The sequence below is a fragment of the Haliotis cracherodii genome, unplaced genomic scaffold (assembly GCF_022045235.1).
Source record: "Haliotis cracherodii isolate W230 unplaced genomic scaffold, xgHalCrac1.p SCAF_13, whole genome shotgun sequence".
NCBI classification, from domain to species: Eukaryota; Metazoa; Mollusca; class Gastropoda; order Lepetellida; family Haliotidae; genus Haliotis; species Haliotis cracherodii.
This window is the reverse complement of record NW_027266268.1, coordinates 2,790,155-2,817,415: the sequence shown is the minus strand read 5'-3', so window position 1 is coordinate 2,817,415 and position 27,261 is coordinate 2,790,155. Positions and strand designations below refer to the sequence as shown.

The following is a 27,261-nucleotide window of genomic DNA, read 5'->3' as shown; positions in this document are numbered from 1 at the left end:
TCCAGTTGCCATGGACCGTCACATGACCACTACTGATGGCTATTAATACATCCAGTTGCCATGGACCGTCACATGACCACTACTGATGTCTATTAATACATCCAGTTGCCATGGACCGTCACATGACCACTACTGATGGCTATTAATACATCCAGTAGTTGCCATTGACTGTCACATGAACACTACTGATGGCTATTTTTACATCCAGTTGCCATGGACCTTCACATATTCTGCTACTGTTGGCTATAAGTACATAGAGTACAAGAGACGCTCGCTCTGTGGTGTTTGTTTCAAAGGGAGTAGGTGAACTCCTTAACTCACCAGCTCTGTTGTGTTTGTTTCAAAGGGAGTAGGTGTACTTCTTAACTCACCAGCTCTGTTGTGTTTGTTTCAAAGGGAGTAGGTGTACTTCTTAACTCACCAGCTCTGTTGTGTTTGTTTCAAAGGGATTAGGTGTACTTCTTAACTCACCAGCTCTGTTGTGTTTGTTTCAAAGGGATTAGGTGTACTTCTTAACTCACCAGCTCTGTTGTGTTTATTTCAAAGGGAGTAGGTGAACTCCTTAACTCACCAGCTCTGTTGTGTTTGTTTCAAAGGGAGTAGGTGAACTCCTTAACTCACCAGCTCTGTTGTGTTTGTTTCAAAGGGAGTAGGTGTATTTCTTAACTCACCAGGAAGGAACAGAGGAAGATGAAGGACACAAAGTAGAAGTAGGCGATGCTCAGGCCACAGGCGTTCTCTCGCTCCTCCTCCTCTATGGGGTATGATTGTGGGTCACATGGTCGCCCAGGGAGACAGGAGAACATAATCTGCTGCCAGCTCTCCCCTGTTGCACACCTGTAACAGACCAGCAAATATACAAATCCTTCAGAGCAGCTCAGGTAAGATTTGCATAACAATGGACACACCTACCACAGGTGCCAAAATCATCTTTAAAAGCATTACCATTATTAAACTATAAAGGGGGGATGACACTCAGTCCCAGCAAACCTGATCCAAGTCTTTCATTGCCCCAATTACACATGTCTTGGTTTGCCACAAATTACTATGTGTGGCATAGACTGTAGGCTCCAGACTGTGCATCACTGGTTAACAGAAACATTAATGGACCTATAATAACAAATGATGGATGAATGACTGTTGGAAAAAATGACCTTGAAAACTGTAATCCACAACCCAGGTAAACAAGAGTATGTATGCTTGGAAGAATGTTCTCAACAATCTTTATGAACAAGAGTACTAGTGCTTGGAACAACGCTCTCCGCAACACAACAAACAACAGAAATAAAATGACCAGGAATGTTCTCAACTACTCACCTGAACAAAAGTGTTAATGCTTCGAAGAATGTTCTGAAGTTATTGTGCCGGTTTATGGCAGTCTGGGAGTCGAGGCGGATGTTACCAAATACCTGGAAAAAAACCCCAGTAATTGTTATGCAGCAGCCACAGTTGTTCTCACAATGGAACTTATCTAGTTTCAGACACCATATTGTGGTATTGGATAATAATAGACAAGAACTGGGCAAATCAGTCCCACTATTCCCAGACAACATGGAGGATATCTTGATGTGATAAAGGACTTGGGGGTAAGTATCTGTGACTCACCTGCATCCCGATGATGGCGTAGATGAAGAACAACATGAGGATGAGCAGGCACACATACGGCAGAGCCTGAAATAAACAACCCATCATCAGCCCTTGATCTGAAGGACATATGTCAACGCATGGAAGCATACATTGTGCTGAAAATACACTTTTTGAACAGCAAAATTAATTATGCCATGGGGGTGCTAGGTTTGTCAAGTGGCAAAGAAAACTCTGTGTGTTGCTTGGATATTAATTTTTTCAGATTTAAAAATCCCTGACATACTCATGGTCAAAGGTAAGACAGCTCTACAGACATGAATGTCTAATGTCCTATGGCAATAATATCAAACCATAAACTGCATTCAAATGAGAGGCATCAGCACCAGAGAATACTTAGAAACTGATCACTCAGTGAGTAAGTTACTTTGGCCCAACAACAGTGTTTCAGCTATAGCTCGCACAGGTGGATCCAGGCCCCCCCCTCACCCAACCCCTTTTGAAAACCAAATGTAGTATGTTGTAGACAATTACCCTACTGCGAGATGATTTTTATAATTTTTAAAATGCTGAATCGGCCCATAGCTTGTAATTCAATCAAGTGGATGGCAATGGAAGCATCACTTGCCCAAGGTTTTTCCCATTGTTAAGCTAACACAAAATAATAATTAAAATAATAATAACAAAAACAACCCATGTATGGTATGCCATTAATATATGTATAAGTTCAAGATGTAACTGTAACTTTTCACTCAAGCCCATACTTTGTGTCAGTTCGCTAATATTTTCATTGTACCTTGAAAGACTGGAAGAATGTCCAAAGCAGGAGACGTATGGTGTACCCTTGACGGAGCAGCTTGACCAGACGAGCAGCTCGGAACAAGCGGAAGAAGCCGAAGCTGACAGTAGCATCCTGTAACATACATGTCATTACGATGTCATCATGTCATTACTGTGACATCATCATGTCATTATGGTGATATCATCATGTCATTACAGTGATATCATCATGTCATTATGGTGATATCATCATGTCATTACAGTGACATCATCATGTCATTACGGTGATATCATCATGTCATTACAGTGACATCATCATGTCATTATGGTAATATCATCATGTCATTACGATGGTGTCATCATGTCATTACGGTGACATCGTCATGTCATTACGATGATGTCATCACGTCATTACTGTAATATCATCATGTAATTACGGTGAAGTCATCATGTCATTATGGTGATGTCATCATGTCAATATGGTGTCATTGTCATGTCATTACAATGATGTCATCATGTCATTATGGTGACATCATGTCATTACGATGAAGTCATCATGTCATTACGATGGTGTCATCATGTCATTACGGTGACATCATCATGTCATTACGATGATGTCATCACGTCATTACTGTAATATCATCATGTAATTACGGTGAAGTCATCATGTCATTACAATGGTGTCATCATGTCATTACGGTGAAGTCATCATGTCATTACATTGATGTCATCATGTCATTATTGTGAAGTCATCATATCATTACAGTGATGTCATCATGTCATTATGGTGATGTCATTTGTCCATAACAAAGTGGGCATGCTTGTACGTCTACAAGTTCATGAAAAGGCACAGTAATAAAGTACCTACCATGACATAGTGATACTTGGAATAAAACCTGGAGGAATATCATATGTTCTTATAACTAAGTTGGCCATATTACAGCTACATCATAGTGGTCTGTCAAGTCTGGAGGAGGTGACCCAACTGTATGCTATTGTATTCGGGTACTGGTATATCATGACATGATAGCAATGGCAGGGTGGAACTCATGACAGCACAGTCCATCTTCTACAGCCACTGAGACTACTCAAGTACTCAGTGACCACTCAGGGACTGTCGGGGGTCACTCAGTGACCACTCAGGGACTTGCGGGGGTCACTCAGTGACCACTCAGGGACTGTCGGGGGTCACTCAGTGACCACTCATGGACTGGCGGGGGTCACTCAGTGACCACTCATGGACTGGCGGGGGTCACTCAGTGACCACTCAGGGACTGGCTGGGGTCACTCAGTGGAATGTCAGGACATGATAGCAATGGCAGGGTGGAACTCATGACAGCACTGTCCATCTTCTACAGCCACTGAGACTACTCAAGTACTCAGTGACCTCTCAGAGACTGGCGGGGGTCACTCAGTGACCAGTCAGTCACTGACCACTCAAGAAGCCCTAAGGGATCGCAGTGAACATGTACTCAGTGGCCACTCAGGCAACAATTAGTGATCTTCAATGACCACTCAAGGACCACTGAGGGGGCACTCAGTGACCTTTGGTGCCCAGTTAGAGGCTGGTAAGGCATTCCTGACCCCGGTACCCTGAGTACCGGTAGCTTGATTGATAGTGACTTACAGAGTACTGTGTGATGAGGACGTCTATGATACTGCCAAGTACTGTGATGAAATCAAACACATTCCATGGGTCCCGGAAATAGTTCTATAAAATTAGAAATAAATCAATAATTAGAAAATACTGAAAGAGACATCATTGTTAAAAATATCCGACCAGCATTTAAAAATTATCATAATGCACTTATACTACTGTCATTGGAAAGTCACAGATTTGCACGCTTATCTTTATGGAGTAAATTAAATCCATTGAAAAAGAGTAAGAAATTGATGTCCTTGAAATTTTTAAATTCAAAAGAAATTTAAAATGTTATGTTTCATTTCCAATATACATCATCCATATCTCCACAAACAAGTATTGCTGCATGGAACCAGTGACAGTTGCAATACAAAGTTACAAACATCACACTATAGCTTGTTCAATAGCTGTTACAAAGTTTCACTACAAAATAGAACAGATGGAAACTCAGAATCTGTTTCCATATCCCTGACAACTTAGTTATAGCTGGTAATACAATATGATTAGTAGAAAATCTTAAAAATCAACTCTGCGTGAATACAAAATGTTCTAAAAACAATATATGCTTTTGTTTTGCTTCTGATGTGGATCTATGAGAGACATGTGACAGGATGACACATCAGAGGGTTTGCACTGTTTACACTGAAGACGTACCAATAGTAATCTAGAAACATCAACTAAAACATGAAATCATTATCAATTTCTATTTCTTTATATGCTCAGAAGCAAAACCTATTGTTTAAACAAAGTTTGCTTTAAAAAAGCTCATGCATAAAGTCATGCAGGTTAAACAAATATTTTGGGTGCACATTCAAGGATGAAAAATGATTTTGAAAATATTGCACTTTAACTGGCTGATGGAGAGGACACCTTTGTTGGGATGTTTCATGTACTGTTTCACATCATTGTGTAAGATTGCATTATAAAATTTCATTGTTTCAAACTGCTTTCATGATCAGTTATGATGAACTAGAGACAGATTTTTATCCATTTATCCATTCCTGAACACATACCTGATGAAGGGATGCTAATTTACAAAAGATTTATCTGTCTGAGTATTGTAACTGTGGGTTCCCATCAATATATAAACACTGTTCATCATATTTTTTAAACTATTTTGTTTATTCATGACATAAACAAAACAGAGGGGAAATAATTTTGTTTTCAGACACATGAAATCTTTACTGTCATTTGGAAATGTACATCACCATGCATAGCTATCTACAACCACACCGCAGTACCAACTAGCCAAAACGAAATCTACAACCTACAATGTACCATCTATAATGACTGACTCTATATCATTCACTCAACAAAAACTGACACAATTTGAAAGCGCTACCCAAGTGTCATTGCTAAGTAGTCCACGTGAAGGCTGGACACTATCTCTAGGATGGCAGGACTGCACATATGAAGCACGTATGTCAAAGTTAAACAGCTAACAATAGAATCAAGCAGAACCAAAGGGAGCTACAAGACACCACCAGGGGAGACAACTCACACTGCACACAACCACTAGAACACAAATGCCTTGTTTCTCATACACAGTAATGAATATTAAATTGAAAGATATTGATGTACAGATATTGATCAATGTGTTATTAAGTTAAAGCTTTGGAAATTGCCATTATTCTTTGATCAGTAATAAATATTGTAGTCTAATTTCCCACAGATTTGTTTGGATAAAGGCAGCCAAATGTTTGATGTATACTTTGACTTTCAAATTGGGAGCTTCTGTCAATGCTGAATATAAAAAGTAACATTGTTTATAACATTGCTGATTTGACTTTTTAGATATATATATTGACTACTGAAGAGATTTTTGTAAAGACATAACTATCAAGATAAACTGATTTTCTTTACTTGCTCAATTACAAAGTATCAACAAATTTTGAAAATGTCCCCTTCAAGGCATAATTACAATAGGTAAATGCTCACAAGACAATGTACGCAACTAACAATCATAAGATCACAAAGGTCAAAGTTCACAAGGGGTCAATGTTAAAGGAACATGCAGAGGTCACCTATGCAATAATGAAATCATATGTAAACAAAATAGATTTGAAAAAAAAATACAAACTACCCTCAATAATATACTCAGGTTTCAAATCATCATCCTTTTCTGATGATAAATTGTCAAATATTACGTAGTAAAAAAGTGACTTCCGAAGTTTTTTCAAACATTAACACAGTGTGAGTTTATGCTTTTTTCAGGGCGTTTTTGTGATGTGTGACACATATAAATGTGAGCCAAATTGCATAAGGTGACACTCCGTGACTGGACAACACTGGATCAATTTGGACTATTTATTAGACAACAATGATGGATCTGATTGGTTCTTGCACAACAATGATGGATTTGATTGGTTCTTGCACAACAATAAAGTAATCTTATTGGACGACAAACACAGGGCAGACAACATGACATTGGCCAGATTCAAACCTTGACTCCAAAAGCTAGTAGTTTTAGTATGAACTCTAGCGAGTACAGTACGGTGAAGACAGCATTAATTATTGATAGAGCGCCTGCCATATCCTTCCCAATCTCAGCATTTCTCACGGATTGACCCGGTTCAAACTGAACCAAAAGTACGCAAAATGAAAGGGAAAGAAAAACAAAGATATAGAGAAAAACCATTCCCATTAGAAAATCATGTGATGTGATTCCAAATGCTTTTGGTGTGGAGTTGGCTTTAAAAAATCTGTGCATCACACTAAGAACAAAAATCAAAGAAATTGAATTTGTGATACAAAATTAGGATTCAACTTTGACCAAAAGCATAAGGAAAGGTTATTTCAATGAAAGTGGAACAATATCTGTCACTTCCCTGCTGGCAATGTCTACAATGGGATGACATTAGCCAATCTGGCATCAGAGAGTAGGACCCATTGCACATGAAGAAGTAACAGGTATTGTTGAAGCACAAACTCCCAACCCTGCATCCACTCATAAATAAACTGGGTCAGCAAGAAAACAGGGGGTATTACATAATTGTGTCATGACATCTGCCGTTGTGTGGAACAATTAATACCAGAAAGACACTTTAGTTTTTTTGGGCTCTATGCAGAACACCCCCTTGGGTTCTTGTGACATGATGTGTGAGAAAATGAAAGTGAAGTTAGTTATGGAGCTGACTAGTCTACCCGGGGCACTGGTCATCGTGTGCGTCCGGCTTACCCGCGGTCCGAACCCTATCATCTTGAGCCCGCACTCCATGGTGAAGCAACAGGTAAACCCAATGTTTAGGTATTTCTGCACCTCCATATATAGATCGCTCTGATCATGGTACTGGCAAACAAGACAATAATAACAGCTGTACAACTACTCTCAATGCCTCCACAGTGGCATCAATGACTTGGACTACTTGATATATGAAGCTACTGTAGAGAGAGCAAAATGTTGCTGATGTAGCAATTATTTAATTATTTCCCAATTTCAACTCCTTTTTGCTATAAAATGGGAAATTATACTGATTGTCAATTTCTTCTATGTGTTATTTGCTTTGAATGCTAGGATGTGTGACTAGGACGTGTTTCAATGCTAGGATGTGTGACTAGGACGTGTTTCAATGCTAGGATGTGTGACTAGGATGTGTTTCAATGCTAGGATGTGTGACTAGGACGTGTCACAATGTTAGGATGTGTGACTAGGATGTGTCACAATGCTAGGATGTGTGACTAGGATGTGTCACAATGCTAGGATGTGTGACTAGGATGTGTCACAATGCTAGGATGTGTGACTAGGATGTGTCACAATGCTAGGATGTGTGACTAGGACGTGTCACAATGCTAGGATGTGTGACTAGGATGTATCACAATGCTAGGATGTGTGACTAGGATGTGTCACAATGCTAGGATGTGTGACTAGGATTTATCACAATGCTAGGATGTGTGACTACGATGTGTCACAATGCTAGGATGTGTGACTAGGATGTGTCACAATGCTAGGATGTGTGACTAGGATGTATCACAATGCTAGGATGTGTGACTAGGATGTGTCACAATGCTAGGATGTGTGACTAGGATGTGTCACAATGCTAGGATGTGTGACTAGGATGTATCACAATGCTAGGATGTGTGACTAGGATGTGTCACAATGCTAGGATGTGTGACTAGGATGTGTCACAATTATCACGCCCGTTGCTAGGTGATATCATAGGATAGGGATAGGTGACCTTACGTTTGATAATGACGTCGTCTGGTTTGTTCTATGACGTTTGTATATTTGTAAAATCGGGTCAGTGACAATCGTGTTGATTGCAGTAAATGTTCCAAAACCGATAATGGTGTTTCTTTTTATTTGATAACAAATTCCATCCATTTTTAGCTATAATAACGGTAACGCTATTTTTCAGGGTATTATCATTAGCAGAAGCTGTCGGTCTTTTCAACTGCCCCCCTTCATTGGGCAGTTAATGAAAGACCTCGGGCTTCTGCAAAAAAATAATGCCTTGAAATATAGTGTTACTCTTATAGTATCGCTAGTTGGAAGAAAGATGATTTTTTCTATTTATTAATTGTTAAAGACAGATTTTGTACAATGTCACTGATTGAAAATATAGGCTTGTCCAAGAGTATTTATGCATTTTATACTAGTTTCATTGATATTCTTTAATAGTAATTTATATTTTAGAAAGCAATATTCATCACTTAACCTTGATACACTTAATTACAAAATTAAATGACACACATACATTGTCTTTAACACATCCCTACCCAAGACTTATCTCTCTCCTGTTCCCCACAAGAGAGATATACTTCTACAAACATCTCTACCCCAGGAGGGAATCACACAAGCAGAAATACATCATACATAATACTTTCAATGATAAGAATGTTTTAGCTGGCAGCATCACATATAAAGTGCTGAAAAAATGCAAGGCTGATTAATTTACCGAAGATTGCATTTTCAAAATGTTGTTAAAATCATCATTTGACTCATGCAGAAGATGATAAAATGTGGACTTTATGAACAAAATACCATAAATCATATTAATGAGCCTTGGTATACTCATATATTTGATTTTCAAAAATGCAATCTTCATATGTCATATAGTGAAGTAACAAATGTGAAATAAAATGTAAAATGTTGTAGATAAACTGAATTGAGTCATCAGTAAACTCTCACTCATGTCAACATTGAAACCAAAAGTCAGTGAGAAAATTGTGATGTCACTTTAAATTATTTGTTCAACATTGATACAACATTACTGTATTTTTTCTGTGAATATAAAGTTGGTTATCAGAATGTTTACAAACACCAAGAGCTATGCTAACATTGTTCTTTATCAATGTGATTTATTTATTTATTTTAATGAAAAGAATACACTAATCACTCTGAACTATAAAAAGTATCAAATTCATTGTTAATCAACACGTATTGGTTTTCAGAAGATGAAATAGATCTCATAAACAGTAGACCAACCCTCGTATGATACATTTCACTTTGACCTGAAGTTACTGATACAATGTCATGTAGCAGTACAGATACATTTCACATTGTTTGTTTCGCAAGAAATACATCAAGCAATTATCTAATAAACAAAATATGTGACATTTGCCAAATAAATCAACACGAGGAATACATGTCCTACTGTTAAGGAGATCCACCAATGTGTTCCACGAGGGACAGTTAACTAGTAACAGCTGTATATGTGACAAGTAACAGCTGTATATGTGACAAGTAACAGCTGTATATGTGACAAGTGAAATGTACACCCACCTTCATCATCAGGACAATTGTGTTCAATGCAATCAGCGTCATAATGAAATACTCAAACTTGGTGGACACCACCAGCTTCCAGATCTTGTGTTTCAGTGAGTCCTTGGACTTGGGCATAAACCTACATTGTGGTTTAGCATGGATAGCAAAGTCTATACATTGTTTCTGAAAAACAAAAATTGAATTTGCATCAAAATGTGCATTTTTCTTAAAGGCATGTTAAATTTTCACCAATTTTCACTGATAAATTGGATATATCTCATTCAGCAGTAATGAATTAAGCATCAGGTGTGAATTAAGTTTTAAGAGAAATGTCTACTATCCTTTTTAAAAAGAATCAACTGAAGAAAACTAAATGGCCAAAGAGAATACTTATTAACATATTAATAATGATAACAGTGATAACAATGAACAATTAATATCAGTGAAGGGTTCTTTTTATCTTTATTTCATTTCGTGCTAGCAATTGAAAGTTTGTTTTTATTTTCATTTCAAGCCAACTGTTGAAGAATTGTTTTATCTTCATTTTATATCATGCCAACAGTTTGAGGACTGTTTCCTATCTTCATTTCATGCCAACAATTAAAAAATTGTTTTTCTCTTCATTTCATATCATGCCAACAGTTTAAGGATGGTTTTTATCTTCATCTCAGGCTAACAATTGAAGGATTGTTTTTATTATCATTTCATGCCAACAATTGAAAAATTGTTTTTCTCTTCATTTCATATCATGCCAACAGTTTAAGGATGGTTTTTATCTTCATCTCAGGCTAACAATTGAAGGATTGTTTTTATTATCATTTCATGCTAACAATTGAAGAATTGTTTTATCATCATTTCATGTTATGCTTACCATGGTAGCATTTGAATGATTTTTTAATCTCCATTTCATATGCATATGGACTATTGTTTAAAATCCTTATTTCATGTCATATGAACAAATAAGAGATGTTTTTCTATGGGCATTTCACATCATGCAAACATCTGAATGATTTGGAGATATCCCTAGTGTGTTTTCCATGTAGAGCATTCGAATATACATGGTACACAGGTAATGTTTTTCACATTGGAAACCACACGCCATTGCATTTGGTGCTGAAGTTTCAAAAATTACAGGTTTCAAATCAAAGATTGAAACCTCTAAATTGAAAACACAGTTGGTTTATTTTTATTCTACCATGACACTTTGACAAAACAAATGCAAATTTCTTGGTTATAGCAGAAATGGTATGTGATGTCGGTTGCGCCTAATATTTTTTTTCAGTAGGTTGAAAGGACAAATTCAGGGATTATTGAAGATCAGTTTTAATCTGCAAATGTGTTTGCTTTCATGTACCTATACCATAACTATCGCCATAATACTTGAACCACTTCCATGTGACAACTGATATCCTTAGCGAAAATGAAGCAATGCAATGAAGTTTTGTAATGTTTCGTTCTGAAGTACACACCACTATGATGGCATCATAAAGTTGTCTACAATGCACTCTCTAAGTATTAGCACATCAACTTCAGAAAACTATTGCCACACTTTCTGTAAATAATGTAGGAACCAAACACCTTATTTAGCAAACTTAACGAAGTAAGATCAACATTTGATCAAATGGAGAAGTAAGATCAGTATTTGATCAAATGGAGAAGTAAGATCAACATTTGATCAAATGGAGAAGTAAGATCAGTATTTGATCAAATGGAGAAGTAAGATCAACATTTGATCAAATGGAGAAGTAAGATCAGTATTTGATCAAATGGAGAAGTAAGATCAGTATTTGATCAAACGAAGAAGGTAGAGTTCCTAAATGAATATTTCTTTTTGCAGTAATATGGTCAAGAGCAATATCATAGTCTAATTAGGTTCTATACTACGAGCAGACCAATCAGAAGGCAGTATTCTACAATGTCATGGCAGAATGTTGTATATCTTCATTACATCGCATTTAAAGAATGTCGGAGTTATCTGTACATGCAGGCAATCTCACCTGGGACAGGGTTAGACAACACTAAAAAAACAGAAACAAAACAAAAAACCTGAGGATGCTCTACAGAAGTATACAATAAAATAGGTTAACAAATGAACAGGTGAATGTTGAATTATCAGCAGCTTCCACTGATGAGCAAGCAGTGATTAGAATGAACAAACTCAGCAATAATCCTACATGTTTGTGTAGAAAAACATCCATTTTCTATGTGCATCATTATGACATTTGAAGATGATTGTAAATGATATCTAACTTAAATTGTGACAAGCTGGTTGATTACAGAGGGCATGTTAGTCTGGTGAGCTACACTGCTGACTTCCTGCTAGAGTCAATGCAACAAGAAGACTTACCTGATTCTTGTCTAGATCTTGGTCAATGAGCTCGTTTTCTCCCTGTTCCTGGAATGTGATGATGATCAAGGCAACGAAGATATTGACAAAGAAGAAAGGGAACACAATGAAGAACACCACATAGAAAACAGCCATCTCCATGCTGAACCCAGGCTGGGGACCATGGTTCTCCGTCGTCGAATCCATTGAATGCTTCAAGATACTGGAACATACAAATATACAATACTGTAACATACAAATATACAATACTGTAACATACAAATATACAACACCGTAACGATTAACAATTAAATGTTTCAAATAAGATGCATTTTCATGATAAAGAAATTACACTGCACAATTTCTTGAAAAATGTCATTGCCTGGGGACCAAATAGATTTCATTTTGTAGCCCCCAACTCTCTGAACATGTACATTCAAGACATCATCCAAAGATGTCAAAAGTGAAAAATACATGCAATAAGTTAAGTGAATTTTCAAAGAGAATTTACACATATCTAAAAATTAGATTTACCCTTAACATATCTTACCCTGGCCATCCCTCTCCAGTAGTGACGGTGAACAGTGTCAACATGGCCATAGCGATGTCATCGTAGTGAAACTCTTGCCGCAGCCATTCACGATCCTTCACTGTGGGAACTTCCCCACCATCGTAGTCAAAGTACTGACCCCTGCACACACAACCCATTTGTACCTCAACATGTCACATAAACAAACATATCTTGAGCTACATGGAATTCCTGATAGTACATTACACATGTTTGTTTATTAGGCTACATACTACTTTCAAATTTTCAATTTTCTTTACAAAAAGTTGAGAGTAAAAGTCAAGTCCAAACTACTGAAAAATGTGTCATTATTTTCAAACAGTATTTGTTTTTAATCTGATAAACATAGAGGATAGATTCATATAGACTCAGAAGTCTATGTGTGGGAGACTCAGTAGTCTGTGTGTGCAAGACTCAGAAGTCTGTGTGTGGGAGACTCAGTAGTCTATGTGTGGGAGACTCAGTTGTCTGCGTGTGGGAGACTCAGAAGTCTGTGTGTGCGAGACTCAGTAGTCAATGTGTGGGAGACTCAGAAGTCTATGTGTAGGAGACTCAGTAGTCTGTGTGTGGGAGACTCAGTAGTCTGTGTTTTCGAGACTCAGTAGTCTATGTGTTTTCGAGACTCAGTAGTCAATGTGTGGGAGACTAAGAAGTCTTTGTGTGGGAGACTCAGAAGTCTGTGTGTGGGAGACTCAGAAGTCTATGTGTGGGAGACTCAGAAGTCTATGTGTGGGAGACTAAGAAGTCTGTATGTGGGAGACTCAGAAGTCTGTGTGTGGGAGACTCAGAAGTCTGTGTGTGGGAGACTCAGAAGTCTGTGTGTGGGAGACTCAGAAGTCTATGTGTGGGAGACTAAGAAGTCTGTGTGTGGGAGACTCAGAGGTCTGCGTGTGGGAGACTCAGAAGTCAATGTGTGGGAGACTCAGTAGTCTGTGTGTGGGAGACTCAGTAGTCTGTGTTTTCGAGACTCAGAAGTCAATGTGTGGGAGACTCGGTAGTCTATGTGTGCGAGACTTAGAGGTCTATGTGTGGGAGACTCAGTAGTCTGTGTGTGGGAGACTCAGTAGTCTGTGTTTTTGAGACTCAGTAGTCTACGTGTGCGAGACTCAGAAGTCTATGTGTAGGAGACTCAGAAGTCTGTGTGTGGGAGACTAAGTAGTCTGTGTGTGGGAGACTCAGTAGTCTGTGTGTGGGAGACTCAGTAGTCTATGTGTGCGAGACTCAGAAGTCTATGTGTGGGAGACTCAGAAGTCTATGTGTGGGAGACTCAGTAGTCTGTGTGTGGGAAACTCAGAAGTCTATGTGTGCGAGACTCAGAAGTCTATGTGTGAGAGACTTAGAAGTCTGTGTGTGCGAGACTTAGAGGTCAATGTGTGCGAGACTCAGAGGTCAATGTGTGCGAGACTTAGAAATCTATGTGTGCCAGACTCAGAAGTCAATGTGTGCGAGACTTGGAAATCTATGTGTGCGAGATTTAGATGTCTATGTGTGTGGGACTTAGAGGTCTATATGTGAGAAATGTAGAGGTCTATGTGTGAGAGACTTTAAGGTCTATGCGTGTGGGACTTAGAGGTCTATGTGTGAGAAATGTAGAGGTCTATGTGTGAGTTACTTTAAGGTCTATGTGTGAAAGACGTTGAGGTCTATGTGTGAGAGACTTTAAGGTCTATGTGTTAGAAACTTAGAAGTGTTTGTGTGAGAGACTTTGATGTCTATGTGTGAGAGATGTAGAGGTCTATGTATGAGAGACTTTGATTCTATGTGTGAGAGAGTTGAACATCTTTGTATGAGAGAGTTAGGGCACAATATGTTAAAGACTTAGTTATGAGCCGAGACTGGTCCTTACTGGCACTCATCCTTCGTAGCCTTCGACTCATCGGTGCAGTAGAAGAACTTCCCTTTAAACAGTTGCACAGCGATAACAGCGAAGATGAATTGAAACAATGCATACACGATGAGGATATTGGATACGTTCTTCAGAGAATGAACGACACAGTCAAATACCGCCTGAAAACAAGGGGGTAACTGCATCAGACACAAAAGGCATTGGACACAGTCACAAAGAAAATTACTGTATGGAATTTCTGTTAATTATGAGAATAACTATCATCTACAGCAACACTGCATTTAGAATTTCTACAAGAATGGATTGGCATGACTAAACTCAGAAATATGAAAGTAAGAATATATTTGATAAAATCAATCTCCATATTATGAGTAAAAAAGGAGTGGATAACACCAGGTGTTAGCATAAAGGTTAATCATGTCATGCAAGAAACATTGCATCAATGTTGAAATGATTGTTCTACACAGTAATATGTAAGTTGGTAAAACGTACGTTTTCATTTTATAAGGAATGTCTACCTTCCTCACTGCTACCTGTTACAAGACTAACCTTCAACTTGGGAACCCTGTTGATTGTTTTAAGGGGTCGTAACACCCTCAAAACTCGGAGTGACTTGATGGTGTTGAGATTTTTGCCTGCGTTGTCTCCCCTGAAAGTTACAAAAAGTGTGTAAGATGTTCATTTCACTGTTGAATGTACAGTATGCATGGAGCGTGGAAATAATCACTTGTCAGTGACGGCCGAGATGCATATATGATTGTTGATAGGATCATGCACCACTAGAGATGCGAGATTTAGGCACTCATCTTATTATAAGCCAGAGGAAAGAATTCGTCTTATTCTTCACGTGATACATTTCATGCTTGGCCATTACTTGCTTGAGATAGTACATTGCATGCTGATCTCTAGATAATCATCCTATTTATGTGCGCAAGGAACTTATTGTCTAGACTATTACATCCATACTAAGGAGTATCTATATACATTATATAATTTTGTCAGAAATAGTGAGTTTATCAACAGAGAAATGCTTCTTTATGTTCAGATTGTTCATATCAAGCAGTGTTCCTCATAGCATCTTAATTTTATATAGGAAATAAATTGTTTGAAAGAGACGTGCAATTTCATCCTCTACTACATCTAGAAAAGAACATACTGAAAGCTCTAACACTTGAGTGATAATTCTTGAAATTCATTGAATAGTTGACTGAATTTCTTAAAATTGAAATGATATAAAACATTCCTGAGATTAATCAATGTGCATACTTCTTTAATGTGCATTACATGTACATGTCAATGGCAAACCATCACCGAGTTACGCATGTCGTGCAGTGCTTATAGTTGCTTGCTCTGACATTAGCAATGTACACCCTGTAGGAAGTGGAGGCAAGGAACGAAATAGACACTTGTCAATTTCACAAGGATGTCAATTTCACAGAGACATTACACTAATGCAAAATAAAAAAGAACCAAAATGAATTAATATATGGTATATCCAAAACATTTCAAACATTATGTACAAATATTAAAAAGCAATGATTTTTCGAAATGTCTGTAACCCCCATTTCCCACTGTCAATATATACAGTGTACATAATATACGAGCTAACAGAAAATGGGTGTCAATCTCCAAAGATAATAAAACTCTTATAAAAAGGTGACAAAATTGGCACATATTTACAGTGAAACACAATGCATTGAGAAAGTATCGCATGAACGATAGAATCAAACAAGAAATTCATGTAAAAACACCGTCATAACAGTAACTGTAATAAATATGGGTATATGGCATACAGTAGACCTTCAATGCGTTGATTGCCACTAAAGGCGATATATATACAGCCAATGTGAGACAACTGAAATCATCTAGTATGTTGTAGGGACAAAACGTGGATATCCCTTCCAAAGGGCTAAAGAATGTGAACTGTGCCCTTTGCATTACACAAAAGAAGTGCATCTGCGCAGTAACCAAAATTGAGCATATCGCAATGAAGAGAGATATATATATATAATTATATATACTCTCCACGAAGTCCAAAGCCAGCCGAAGGTAGAAATGCAGAAGAAATTCCACAAACTACAGACCAATATCTAGACATTCAGGGGCTAATCATGTGAATAAAATGTACACGAAAAATTAATATTTACAATAACATGCTAGGATTATATTTACGTTAACGTAATCTGAATTCTGAAAGAAACAGCAGAAGGTACGAATAGAAATTTCTAGTATAATAGTTGAGAACCAGGACGGAAACTAGAAGACTGGACTGAAGTGGCAAGATGATAGATTCAAATAAAAGGCATGTTTTAGTGACTTCACTTCTTCCTGACAAAGAAGCAGAAATAGTATTAAAGGGACAGGAATGGAAACAGTTGAAACAAGAAAAAACATAGTCATCACAAGGAATTCTGAAAATCAAACAATAGTTATTTACTCTTTCGAACTGTTTATTGTTGTTTTGAATACTAAAATATGCCTTTATTTACCTTATCAACTTTAGTATATATTCATTAACCATTACCATTATTATGATAAATCAGTCAAGATAATCTGTATTTTATAGACTGGCCAATACATTGTCAATTAACTTGTAAAAAAAGTCATCAAAACATCATAGGTCATCTTATTTATATATAAACATATCACCTACAGAGTAGGTCGAGAATATGGCATAAGAAACATACTTCATTCTAAAATGAGAATATAGTATAGTTAATGTCAAACAGTGTTTCTTTAGCTCAGATACCATGCATCAAACTGTTGAAGGGCTTAAGACCAGCTTTTACCACCAAAGTCAACCCATCTGAACAAAAAGTCCTATACTAGAATACTGTTCAACCACGTCAACCTGCTATTTCAAAGTCCATCCTTTTATCAGGCAATAAAAGTGACACATTTATCCCAGGGCATTGACTAACTGGTAAGTTTTCTTTTCAATATCATGACAAAAATACACACGGCGAGACTTCTGGGGCTTATGCTTCGTCTACCCTTGATCGTATCAGTTGGATTTCAAACACAAGCTGGACAACCCTCTCACTGGCGCCACCAGCTGCATTGTTTCAGGACAGAAGAGATCGAAGATGGTGCATACATAAAATATACTATATTCTCATTTAGACACACAACACAAGCTGCTGCTAGGATCCTAGTGTTTAGCCTTGAATGGGAATTACAGGAAGAAATTAAAACTTAGTTGGAAAAAAGGAATTATTCTTATAAAAAGGTCAGTGTTATGGAAAGGAAGAAAGAAATATCTTCTGGCCTATTTCTATAGGAGCTGATATTATCTTCTAAAATAATTCTATAAAGATAAACATGTATGACAAATGTAAAACATCATGATAGGTATAGTATTCACAGCAGTAAATAAAAAGAATAAAATGGAAAAGAATTAAAATTAAAATTACTGTCTCATACAAAGTAAGAATAATTTAAAACCCAGTCAAGAACATCCTAAACAAAAAACACACAAAACAAGTCCCTCCCAAATTCTGTACAAAAGGAAATCAGAGAACCCCTTCCCCATCCAAAAAATCCGCGACTGCTGTGAGGAGGATGTGTATCTATCATGATGTTTGTTGGCAGTAATGAGTGTCTGGTTTGCACAACACTGACTCCACCATGTCTAGGCACACCCTGCAGCTTAAAGTACTCAGATAACCGGCTGCCACCCTGCACCATGCAGACTCCAGATTGTTCATCGAGGGATTCACTGCCACCGCTTGACGAAAACAATGAAATGTTTATTTCCACACTGAACCAAGACTTTCAAATACCCAGACAAGATGTCATCAGTAAATGGATAAAATAATGTTTAATTCGAATTTAAAAATATCTAAATACATGTATATCAAAACAAAAAAACAAACAAACTTTGATTACTAGTCTATGGTTTCATAGAGTGTACCGTAAATGGAGTTGTTAAACTGAATTTTTGAAATGGTGAGTATTTGTGTTGGTTCAATGTGAATGTAAGCTCCATGTAGATAACCCCTCCAGTAAGTCAGTGAAAGGACCACTCACCCCTGTAGCTCACTCGAACTGTACACAAAGAGTGCTGACAATCAACATACAATACAATAGAAAAGCCACAAACACACTGCCAGCAACTTCACACCATACCTCAAGCAGCTGTCCAACAGCCGGAGTCAAACTGTTCCCTCACAAGACAACATGGATGGAGTTAACCTGCTCCATGTATGGCTTTAGACCGTAGGCGCATTTTGCAAATATGTCAACATTTTACTGAATTGTTGAAATATTTCATTGTTAAAAAATGGTTGTGTGAATTTGCTGACATTTGTGATCATATTTCAGCCCTTAAAAGTTTGTGTGACCGAGAGTGAAGAGAGATGTGAAATTGAGTGTGATTGGTGTGAGAGTTGACAGTGAATGATAGAGAGTTGAGAATGAGCTGTTATCAGGTAGTGTGAGTAGTGAGAGAATGAATGAGCTGTTATCAGATATTTTGAGTAGTGAGAGAGTGAATAAGTTGTTATCAGATAGTGTGAGCTGTTATCAGATAGTGTGAGTATTGAGAGAGTGAATGAGCTGTTATCAGATAGTGTGAGTAGTGAGAGAGTGAATAAGTTGTTATCAGTTAGTGTGAGTACTGAGAGAGTGAATGAGTTGTTATCAGTTAGTGTGAGTACTGAGAGAGTGAATGAGCTGTTATCAGATAGTGTGAGTAGTGAGAGAGTGAATGAGCTGTTATCAGATAGTGTGAGTAGTGAGAGAGTGAATAAGTTGTTATCAGATAGTGTGAGCTGTTATCAGATAGTGTGAGTAGTGAGAGAGTGAATAAGTTGTTATCAGATAGTGTGAGTAGTGAGAGTGAATGGACTGTTATCAGATAGTGTGAGTAGTGAGAGAGTGAATAAGTTGTTATCAGATAGTGTGAGCTGTTATCAGATAGTGTGAGTAGTGAGAGTGAATGGGCTGTTATCAGATATTTTGAGTAGTGAGAGAGTGAATAAGTTGTTATCAGATAGTGTGAGCTGTTATCAGATAGTGTGAGTATTGAGAGAGTGAATGAGCTGTTATCAGATAGTGTGAGTAGTGAGAGAGTGAATAAGTTGTTATCAGTTAGTGTGAGTACTGAGAGAGTGAATGAGCTGTTATCATATAGTGTGAGTAGTGAGAGAGTGAATGAGCTGTTATCAGATAGTGTGAGTAGTGAGAGAGTGAATAAGTTGTTATCAGATAGTGTGAGCTGTTATCAGATAGTGTGAGTAGTGAGAGTGAATGGGCTGTTATCAGATAGTGTGAGTAGTGAGAGAGTGAATAAGTTGTTATCAGATAGTGTGAGCTGTTATCATATAGTGTCAGTAGTGAGAGTGAATGGGCTGTTATCAGATAGTGTGAGTAGTGAGAGAGTGAATAAGTTGTTATCAGATAGTGTGAGTAGTGAGAGTGAATGGGCTGTTATCAGATAGTGTGAGTAGTGAGAGAGTTAATAAGTTGTTATCAGATAGTGTGAGTAGTGAGAGAGAGAATGAGCAGTTATCAGATAGTGTGAGTAGTGAGAGAGTGAATAAGTTGTTATCAGTTAGTGTGAGTATTGAGAGAGTGAATGAGCTGTTATCAGATAGTGTGAGTAGTGAGAGAGTGAATAAGTTGTTATCAGTTAGTGTGAGTATTGAAAGAGTGAATGAGCTGTTATCAGATAGTGTGAGTAGTGAGAGAGTGAAATGAGTTGTTATCAGATAGTGTGAGCAGTTATCAGATAGTGTGAGTAGTGAGAGAGAGAATGAGCTGTTATCAGATAGTGTGAGTAGTGAGAGAGTGAATAAGTTGTTATCAGTTAGTGTGAGTAGTGAGAGAGTGAATGAGCTGTTATCAGATAGTGTGAGTAGTGAGAGAGTGAATAAGTTGTTATCAGTTAGTGTGAGTATTGAGAGAGTGAATGAGCTGTTATCAGATAGTGTGAGTAGTGAGAGAGTGAAATGAGTTGTTATCAGATAGTGTGAGCAGTTATCAGATAGTGTGAGTAGTGAGAGAGAGAATGAGCTGTTATCAGATAGTGTGAGTAGTGAGAGAGTGAATAAGTTGTTATCAGTTGGTGTGAGTACTGAGAGAGTGAATGAGTTGTTATCAGTTAGTGTGAGTACTGAGAGAGTGAATGAGCTGTTATCAGATAGTGTGAGTAGTGAGAGAGTGAATAAGCTGTTATCAGATAGTGTGAGTAGTGAGAGAGAGAATGCGTTGTTATCTGAGTACTATGAGAGTTGAAAGAGAATGAGATGTTATGATATCTGATAACATAAGTAGTTACCAGATAAGAGTCGAATGTAAGCATAAGCGCGAGTTGGCACAAGCACAGATTTGTTGGAAGAAATTAATAGTTCAGTTAGAAAACTCTGCTCTTTCTAAAGCAGGCCAACGTTTGACTTTGTGGTGTTGACGGTCACTGTGGGAGCTGTTATCAACATGGCTGACGGAGTACTGGCACTTGACATCACAGCAAGCATGGGGACAAAGACGTCCTACCCGCAACATCGTCATCAAATGTAACACACATCATATGTACCAGAATTAAAAGACTATTCAATTCAGTAGGCAGAATTCATATCAAACCATTCGATGCCATTGTATATCAATGTCTGTAGCATTCAAAATTATTTTGCAAAGATATATCATTCACGTTGAGCAAGCATGAAATGCATATATTTATCTTTCAATGTCTAAGAAAAGGTTAAATGTGGTCAAAAATGCATCAAGAAGCACTTTGTCAACATGCTAGATACCACCCTTACTATCACCATATCAATAATTATTCTGCTTGTTTGTTTTTGAATGTTTTTAGTTAATGCTAATTTTAAATAATTGATTTTTCATTCTTCACAGATGATGACAATGTGTTGATGTACATATACATTTATACACATACTGGTACATGTACACACAGGTTCACAAGATTTACCATTCTGTAAGTTATACCATTTCCACCTTAGCGCTATGACGTTTGCTCCACAGTCTTCATACAGCCATACAGAAGCTATGTCCATCTTAGCACTAAGGTGGACTTCCAGAACAGACCAACAAGTATCACAAGCCAAGCCTGGTGTATGCTAACTGCCAGGTCAGGGGCAACATTGACAACAATGCTTGTTTAATTGACTGATTTTACATTTAACTGAAAGCACTTATAGGTTTGTTTCATGGAGATGTTTTGAAAATATTTAATATCAAACTGTCGACCTAAAACACTTTTTGTCATTGATATATGGTATTTGCATTTGGTCAAGACAACATTATTACCACAAATCACAAACTCAACAATACAGATGTACCAATAATACAATGGAGATATACAACACAATACTCATACAACATCCCGAGGTCCCTAGTCAGCTAACACTGGTACAACATGTCTCTCTGGCCCATCCTATACATGTACATAGGACATATGCCTGGCATATTGCTTGTTACATCTAACCTACACCTGTCTTCAAGGATATTATGTAAATTATTGCCCTTCAACAAAAAATGGTGATGCTTCTAAGAGTGTCTACCTGTGAACTACTTCACACCGCGGAGGCGGATGCTTCCATGGACCAGGCTCACACAGTGATAGAATAGCCCCACATTCCAACAGATTTGTGTTTATGTATTATTCCTACAAGCCTACCATTCTCAATCTCGCATTCAAAACTGAAGTAAAATGTCCTATTCATGCAGAATCAGTTTGTTACCAGTGATCACTAACAGAATGCATGAATGAAATTAATGTCAATTACCTAACAAAAGCAGTTTCATGAATGTTATATAGGCGCTAACAGTGCTTGCAGCATGGTCATTCATTTATGCTTATTTATTCATGAACAATTACTTGTTACACCCATTAAACCTGCCAATGGGAGCCTGAGTGGAGGCTTGAGGGATCTGAGGACAAGTGTACCGGTACTTACACAGAGATGTCATGCTTCACTGTACCATGACGACATGACAACATGACAACACTACCTATGTCTAAACATCGCTGTACAACAGTACAAATTCCACCACTCTTCACAGCATCTGCTTCCTTGGCCCGTCTGTGGCTTCTGTGTCGTGGCACAACATAGAAACCACATAGGCACAACATGAAAAAAATACATTCGCAGGTTGCGCAAATAACACACTGAAAGGTTAGAGAATATTTCTTTCTGGAAAGTGTGGAGATGTGTAATCTGGATCAAGTTTGCAGCTGCACTGTGTCTGGTATTTCCCAGCTAATGGAGATGGGCTTGTTAGGGTTTTTACCTGAAGGCGAAGGCAACCAAGGCACAGATGACGACAGTGGCGTCGAGGATATTCCACAAATCTCTACAGTATGAGCCGGGGTGAAGTAGCACTCCCAAATCTACCACCTGAAACAGATGCAAGATAAAAAAGTCAGGAATGAGGTACCTGATGGGTGAGTGAGATGGGTTAAATGCCTCTTTGAACAGTTTATCAGTTATACAGGAAAGCCTGATTCAGATCTTGGCTTAGGTTCACCACTTTAGTGAAACCAATGAGCACAGAATCTAGAAACAAAAGAAAGATGAACTGTGATTCAAATTTATGATCATAGGTTCCTGGCATACCTAAGGGACACAAATCTTCACATGGAATTGTGATGTCTTAGACGGCTAGGCCTCACTTGCCCCATGTTCTCTCAGGGGCCAAGGAAGTTCTAAAGCTCATTGTCCAAATTAATTTAATTTCTTCAATTACAAATCTTTTAAGTCATTTTAAATAGAAAGGATGAATGAGAAGTCTCTGCTTTAAATATGTCATTACACAGAGAACAATCTGTTTCACAATGCGACAGCAGAAGACTATTTATTATACTGACTTACGTGCAGATGGACCTCGGGAACCTGTATTTCTTTATACAGGAATTACCTTTAGTATCATTTCTATTGTGAAGACTCCAGTGAAGACAAAGTCGAAGTAGTTGAGGATGATGTTGCGGAAACTGCCCTCATTGACAGGGTCCTCGGCTGCCAGAGCAACACTACTTGCACATATGACAATCATGATGAACAGGTCGAAGTAGCGCAGGTTCACCACAAAGTGACAGAAACGGCGGATACTGCAGCAGAACAAACCATTTCTCAGACAAACCACTAACACGTCCCAGTTCTCAGACCCACCACTAACACGTCCCAGTTCTCAGACACAATACTAACACGTCCCAGTTCTCAGAATTAACAATAACACCTAACGAAAATAGCACTGGGATTTGACATGACAGTAAACTCTGTTGACAAGCCAATTACAAAGCTGAGTTACGGAAGTTAATGATCTGGAGTTCCTACAGAGTTGTCTATGCACAGAAGCTGAAGAGATGAGCATAAAGTAGTGCGGAACTGATGCATACATGTTTAATCTCGGGAATCTTAATTCAAGATAGGAAACATATGTAGATATAAAACGTACGGATTTGTTGGTCCGAAGATGAACATTGAGCTGTATGGCAACATGGGCTTGGGGCTTCCAAAAGCGTTCTCTTCCTGGTGTTGTGAGTGGGGTCGAATATCAATGGTGCTGTCACTGGTAGTACTTGCTGTAATACATACATCACATGTACAATCATGTCCTCAATATTGGTGCCATGTCATTGTTGGCATCAACAAGGGAGCTGTCACGTCACTCCTGACATCAACAACGGAGCTGTCACGTCACTCCTGATATCAACAACTGAGGTGTCATGTCACTCCTGATATCAACAACTGAGGTGTCATGTCACTCTTGATATCAACAGTTGAGGTGTCATGTCACTCCTGATATCAACAGTTGAGGTGTCATGTCACTCCTGATATCAACAACTGAGGTGTCTTGTCACTCCTGATATCAACAACTGAGGTGTCATGTCACTCCTGATATCAACAGCTGAGGTGTCATGTCACTCCTGATATCAACAACTGAGGTGTCATGTCACTCCTGATATCAACTGAGGTGTCATGTCACTCCTGATATCAACAACTGAGGTGTCATGTCACTCCTGATATCAACAACGGAGCTGTCACGTCACTCCTGATATCAACAACTGAGGTGTCATGTCACCCCTGATATCAACTGAGGTGTCATGTCACCCCTGATATCAACAACTGAGGTGTCATGTCACCCCTGATATCAACAACTGAAGTGTCTTGAAAAAACACCTCATGTACAAATTTCACAATTTTCATAGTATTGAATACCTTATTGAATAAATTCCTACATTGACACTGGTTCAACTGTTTGTGGCTATGTTTTAAACTGTGCCCCCCGCCCCCGGCAAACCACCAGGATCCCACGGCCGGCCCAGTTGCTGCACATGTATGTCACCCACCACCAGGCAACATCCAGGAAACAAATTGATAAAAGCCAGGAAACAAACTGATAAACGCATCCTTAAGACGACTGCTTCTTGTTATTACAACATATTCAAACATCCTTAACTCATCAAAATTGTCATCAAGATGAAAGTAAAACATTCAAGAGAAGAATTCTTAAATCTTAGGAAGGGAATTAAAACAAATGAAATGCCCAAATCCATGTGGGTCAGAATATGTATGGGTTGTCAAATGAGTGAGCAATTGGATGATGATTCACAGAGCTGGAGTATGATGGCATACTACAACCACCAGCACTGCTGCCTCAGTGTCACTGGGAGGAGAAATGTGGTTAAATGGTGCATTCAAGATTATTGCACTTATATAGCAATGTGCACGCACATGTGTGTCTGGACTAATGCAGGTTTTATAGTGCTCGCCCACTGAGATACCATGTCGCTGTTTTAACACAGTACACTGACTCCGAGCCGACCGATCCTTGTTTTAGCCCCTTATTGCCGAGCGCCAAGCAGCGAAACAACAAGTACCATCTTTTGGTATGCCGCGGCTGGGGATTGGACCACCGACTTTCCTCTCCCCTGGCAGCGCTCTACCACTAGACCACGGAGGCCTCCCATGCATCCTGTAACACACTCCGGAGCAGTGCTGACTTAGCATCACACCACTGCCACAGGCTAATTTGCATATCATGTGACTTTACTCTTTTTTGTTAACAAACACACTTTTTCAGAAAATCAGAATAGAATGAACAAATGCAAGTATTGGGGGGCGCTTTACATATTGTTTTGCAGAATTATGTAAATATACTACTACAACTGCGACAGTGAGTTATATGACAATACATATTTACGCATCAAAGTAACCGAATCGCTTTGATGACAGCACGTGCAGCCGCGGCGTACAACCAATATAAACATAGGATAACTACACAAATGGATATAGTTTTTCATGATTTAGGATATTTTCTCAATGAAAGTTAACCATTCTTTGACATATGTTTATAAAGATACGTAGACTTGTCAAAAATGAAACAGATGAAAAACATATGCAATATCTTGAATCGACTGTGTAAGATGTGACGAATCGTCACATGGTGCTGGCCTGTGGCAGAGGTACTGTGCAGGTCGCATGGAACTCTGGGTAGGAGAGTTCCTGTGACACACAGCTGTGTTGGGCCCTAAATTCAACTTTCAACCAGGTACTGATGATTAGTACCAGGAACCTCTGCAGAAGTAGATAAAGGGGGATAGAAGCAAATACTACTGGATAACTACATATGTGTTTCAAATACAACTCTCTGAGTCAAGCATTCACATTTACATGGAAATCATTGTTTGCTGACATAAAACATCTTAAATTTAATAACTGTTAGGATTTTCAAATTTAAAAAAGAATTCAAAACAATTAGCAATCTGGTTAGTGTGATAGACTGATTGAAAACATACAAATCAACAAAGAAGTTGTTTCTTGCTTTTTGTAACATAAGTCCATTTCTAATGTGCCATATTCCATTCACCAAGTTAATGCTCATGGTGCTACAAACGTTGTCCCAGGTTACACTACAGCAAGGAAAACTGATGGGTTTATTCTGACTTGAGATGGGGGTTGGAGTTAGAAGAAAACTGAAAAAATGAGAAGTGGTGGTAGGGTGAAGCCAGGAAATGTTTTACCTCCTTTATTATCTATATCGTTCTCAGTATTTTGAACCTTATCTTCAGGTTCCATTTCTGTAAGGTAATACAATCAAGCTCAAAATGTTAAACTGTACACAAATGGAAAAGCACCTTTGACAAGATACCAAGTGCTGAAATCGCAGGCAGTTTACATTTGCAATGCATTAGGATTAAAATGTTCACGAGAACTTCAAACCATGCTGCTTTCAGAAAATAATTCAATGAAAATGTATTGAAAGATTGACATCAAATAACATGCTGTAGGTATTTGTAAGAATGTATGGCAAATGTACTTACAAAAGCCAATTTCATTAAATTCATAATTTGTTAAAAAGATCAGTAAAATTAATCTAAAAATTGCACTGAATGTTTATGTAGAAACCATTTTTTTTATTAGAAAACATAATCAACGTGCTTGTGTTGATTCCTGATATAAAAGCCAGGGATTGGGAAATGTTTTATCACATTACTGAAGAAAGATTTACCAGGGCTTTAATGTCACAAGATATTGTGTCCTATATGCATACAAATTGAGAATGAAATTTACACAGCGAGGCAAGGGGGATGCAAAAACATATAAGACTATTTCATTCATCAAAACTAGTAATGTTACATAAAACTGACATTTTTATCCTGGAAGGAAATACACCCAAAGTTCAAAGTCTGAAGGCTTCTGAGATCCACATGCTATTGTCTTGGGCCCCTGGTTATTACAGAGAGAAGATAGACCTAGGCATATACCTGGTACAAATGTTAACACTGCACTTGTTTCGAGAGATAATTACAATAATAATAGGATGCACCATGTCAGTGCCCTCTTAATTA

At 38.1% G+C, this 27,261-nt stretch overlaps 1 protein-coding gene across 35 annotated transcripts in view; it reads right to left on the bottom strand.

Moving 5' to 3' along the window:
• Positions 1–27,261, bottom strand: part of LOC139459502 (voltage-dependent calcium channel type A subunit alpha-1-like) — a 415,048-nt gene that overhangs the window by 36,766 nt on the left and 351,021 nt on the right. For 23 of the 35 annotated variants that reach the window (XM_071240977.1, XM_071240991.1, XM_071240992.1 and 20 more), the window contains 18 exons: positions 26,434–26,490; positions 23,865–23,991; positions 23,328–23,517; positions 22,701–22,807; positions 18,480–18,497; positions 16,623–16,640; positions 15,000–15,099; positions 14,451–14,611; positions 12,587–12,727; positions 12,058–12,259; positions 11,708–11,728; positions 9,729–9,893; positions 6,450–6,584; positions 3,992–4,075; positions 2,381–2,497; positions 1,606–1,671; positions 1,318–1,409; positions 672–837 (listed from right to left, as the gene is read on the bottom strand). In XM_071240977.1, the coding sequence (XP_071097078.1) occupies positions 672–837; positions 1,318–1,409; positions 1,606–1,671; positions 2,381–2,497; positions 3,992–4,075; positions 6,450–6,584; positions 9,729–9,893; positions 11,708–11,728; positions 12,058–12,259; positions 12,587–12,727; positions 14,451–14,611; positions 15,000–15,099; positions 16,623–16,640; positions 18,480–18,497; positions 22,701–22,807; positions 23,328–23,517; positions 23,865–23,991; positions 26,434–26,490 (1,967 nt within the window). Of the gene's footprint in view, positions 1–671; positions 838–1,317; positions 1,410–1,605; positions 1,672–2,380; positions 2,498–3,991; positions 4,076–6,449; positions 6,585–7,184; positions 7,296–9,728; positions 9,894–11,707; positions 11,729–12,057; positions 12,260–12,586; positions 12,728–14,450; positions 14,612–14,999; positions 15,100–16,622; positions 16,641–18,479; positions 18,498–22,700; positions 22,808–23,327; positions 23,518–23,864; positions 23,992–26,433; positions 26,491–27,261 lie in introns of all 35 variants that reach the window. The other 12 variants (XM_071240972.1, XM_071240975.1, XM_071240989.1 and 9 more) reach the window with 9 other exon arrangements.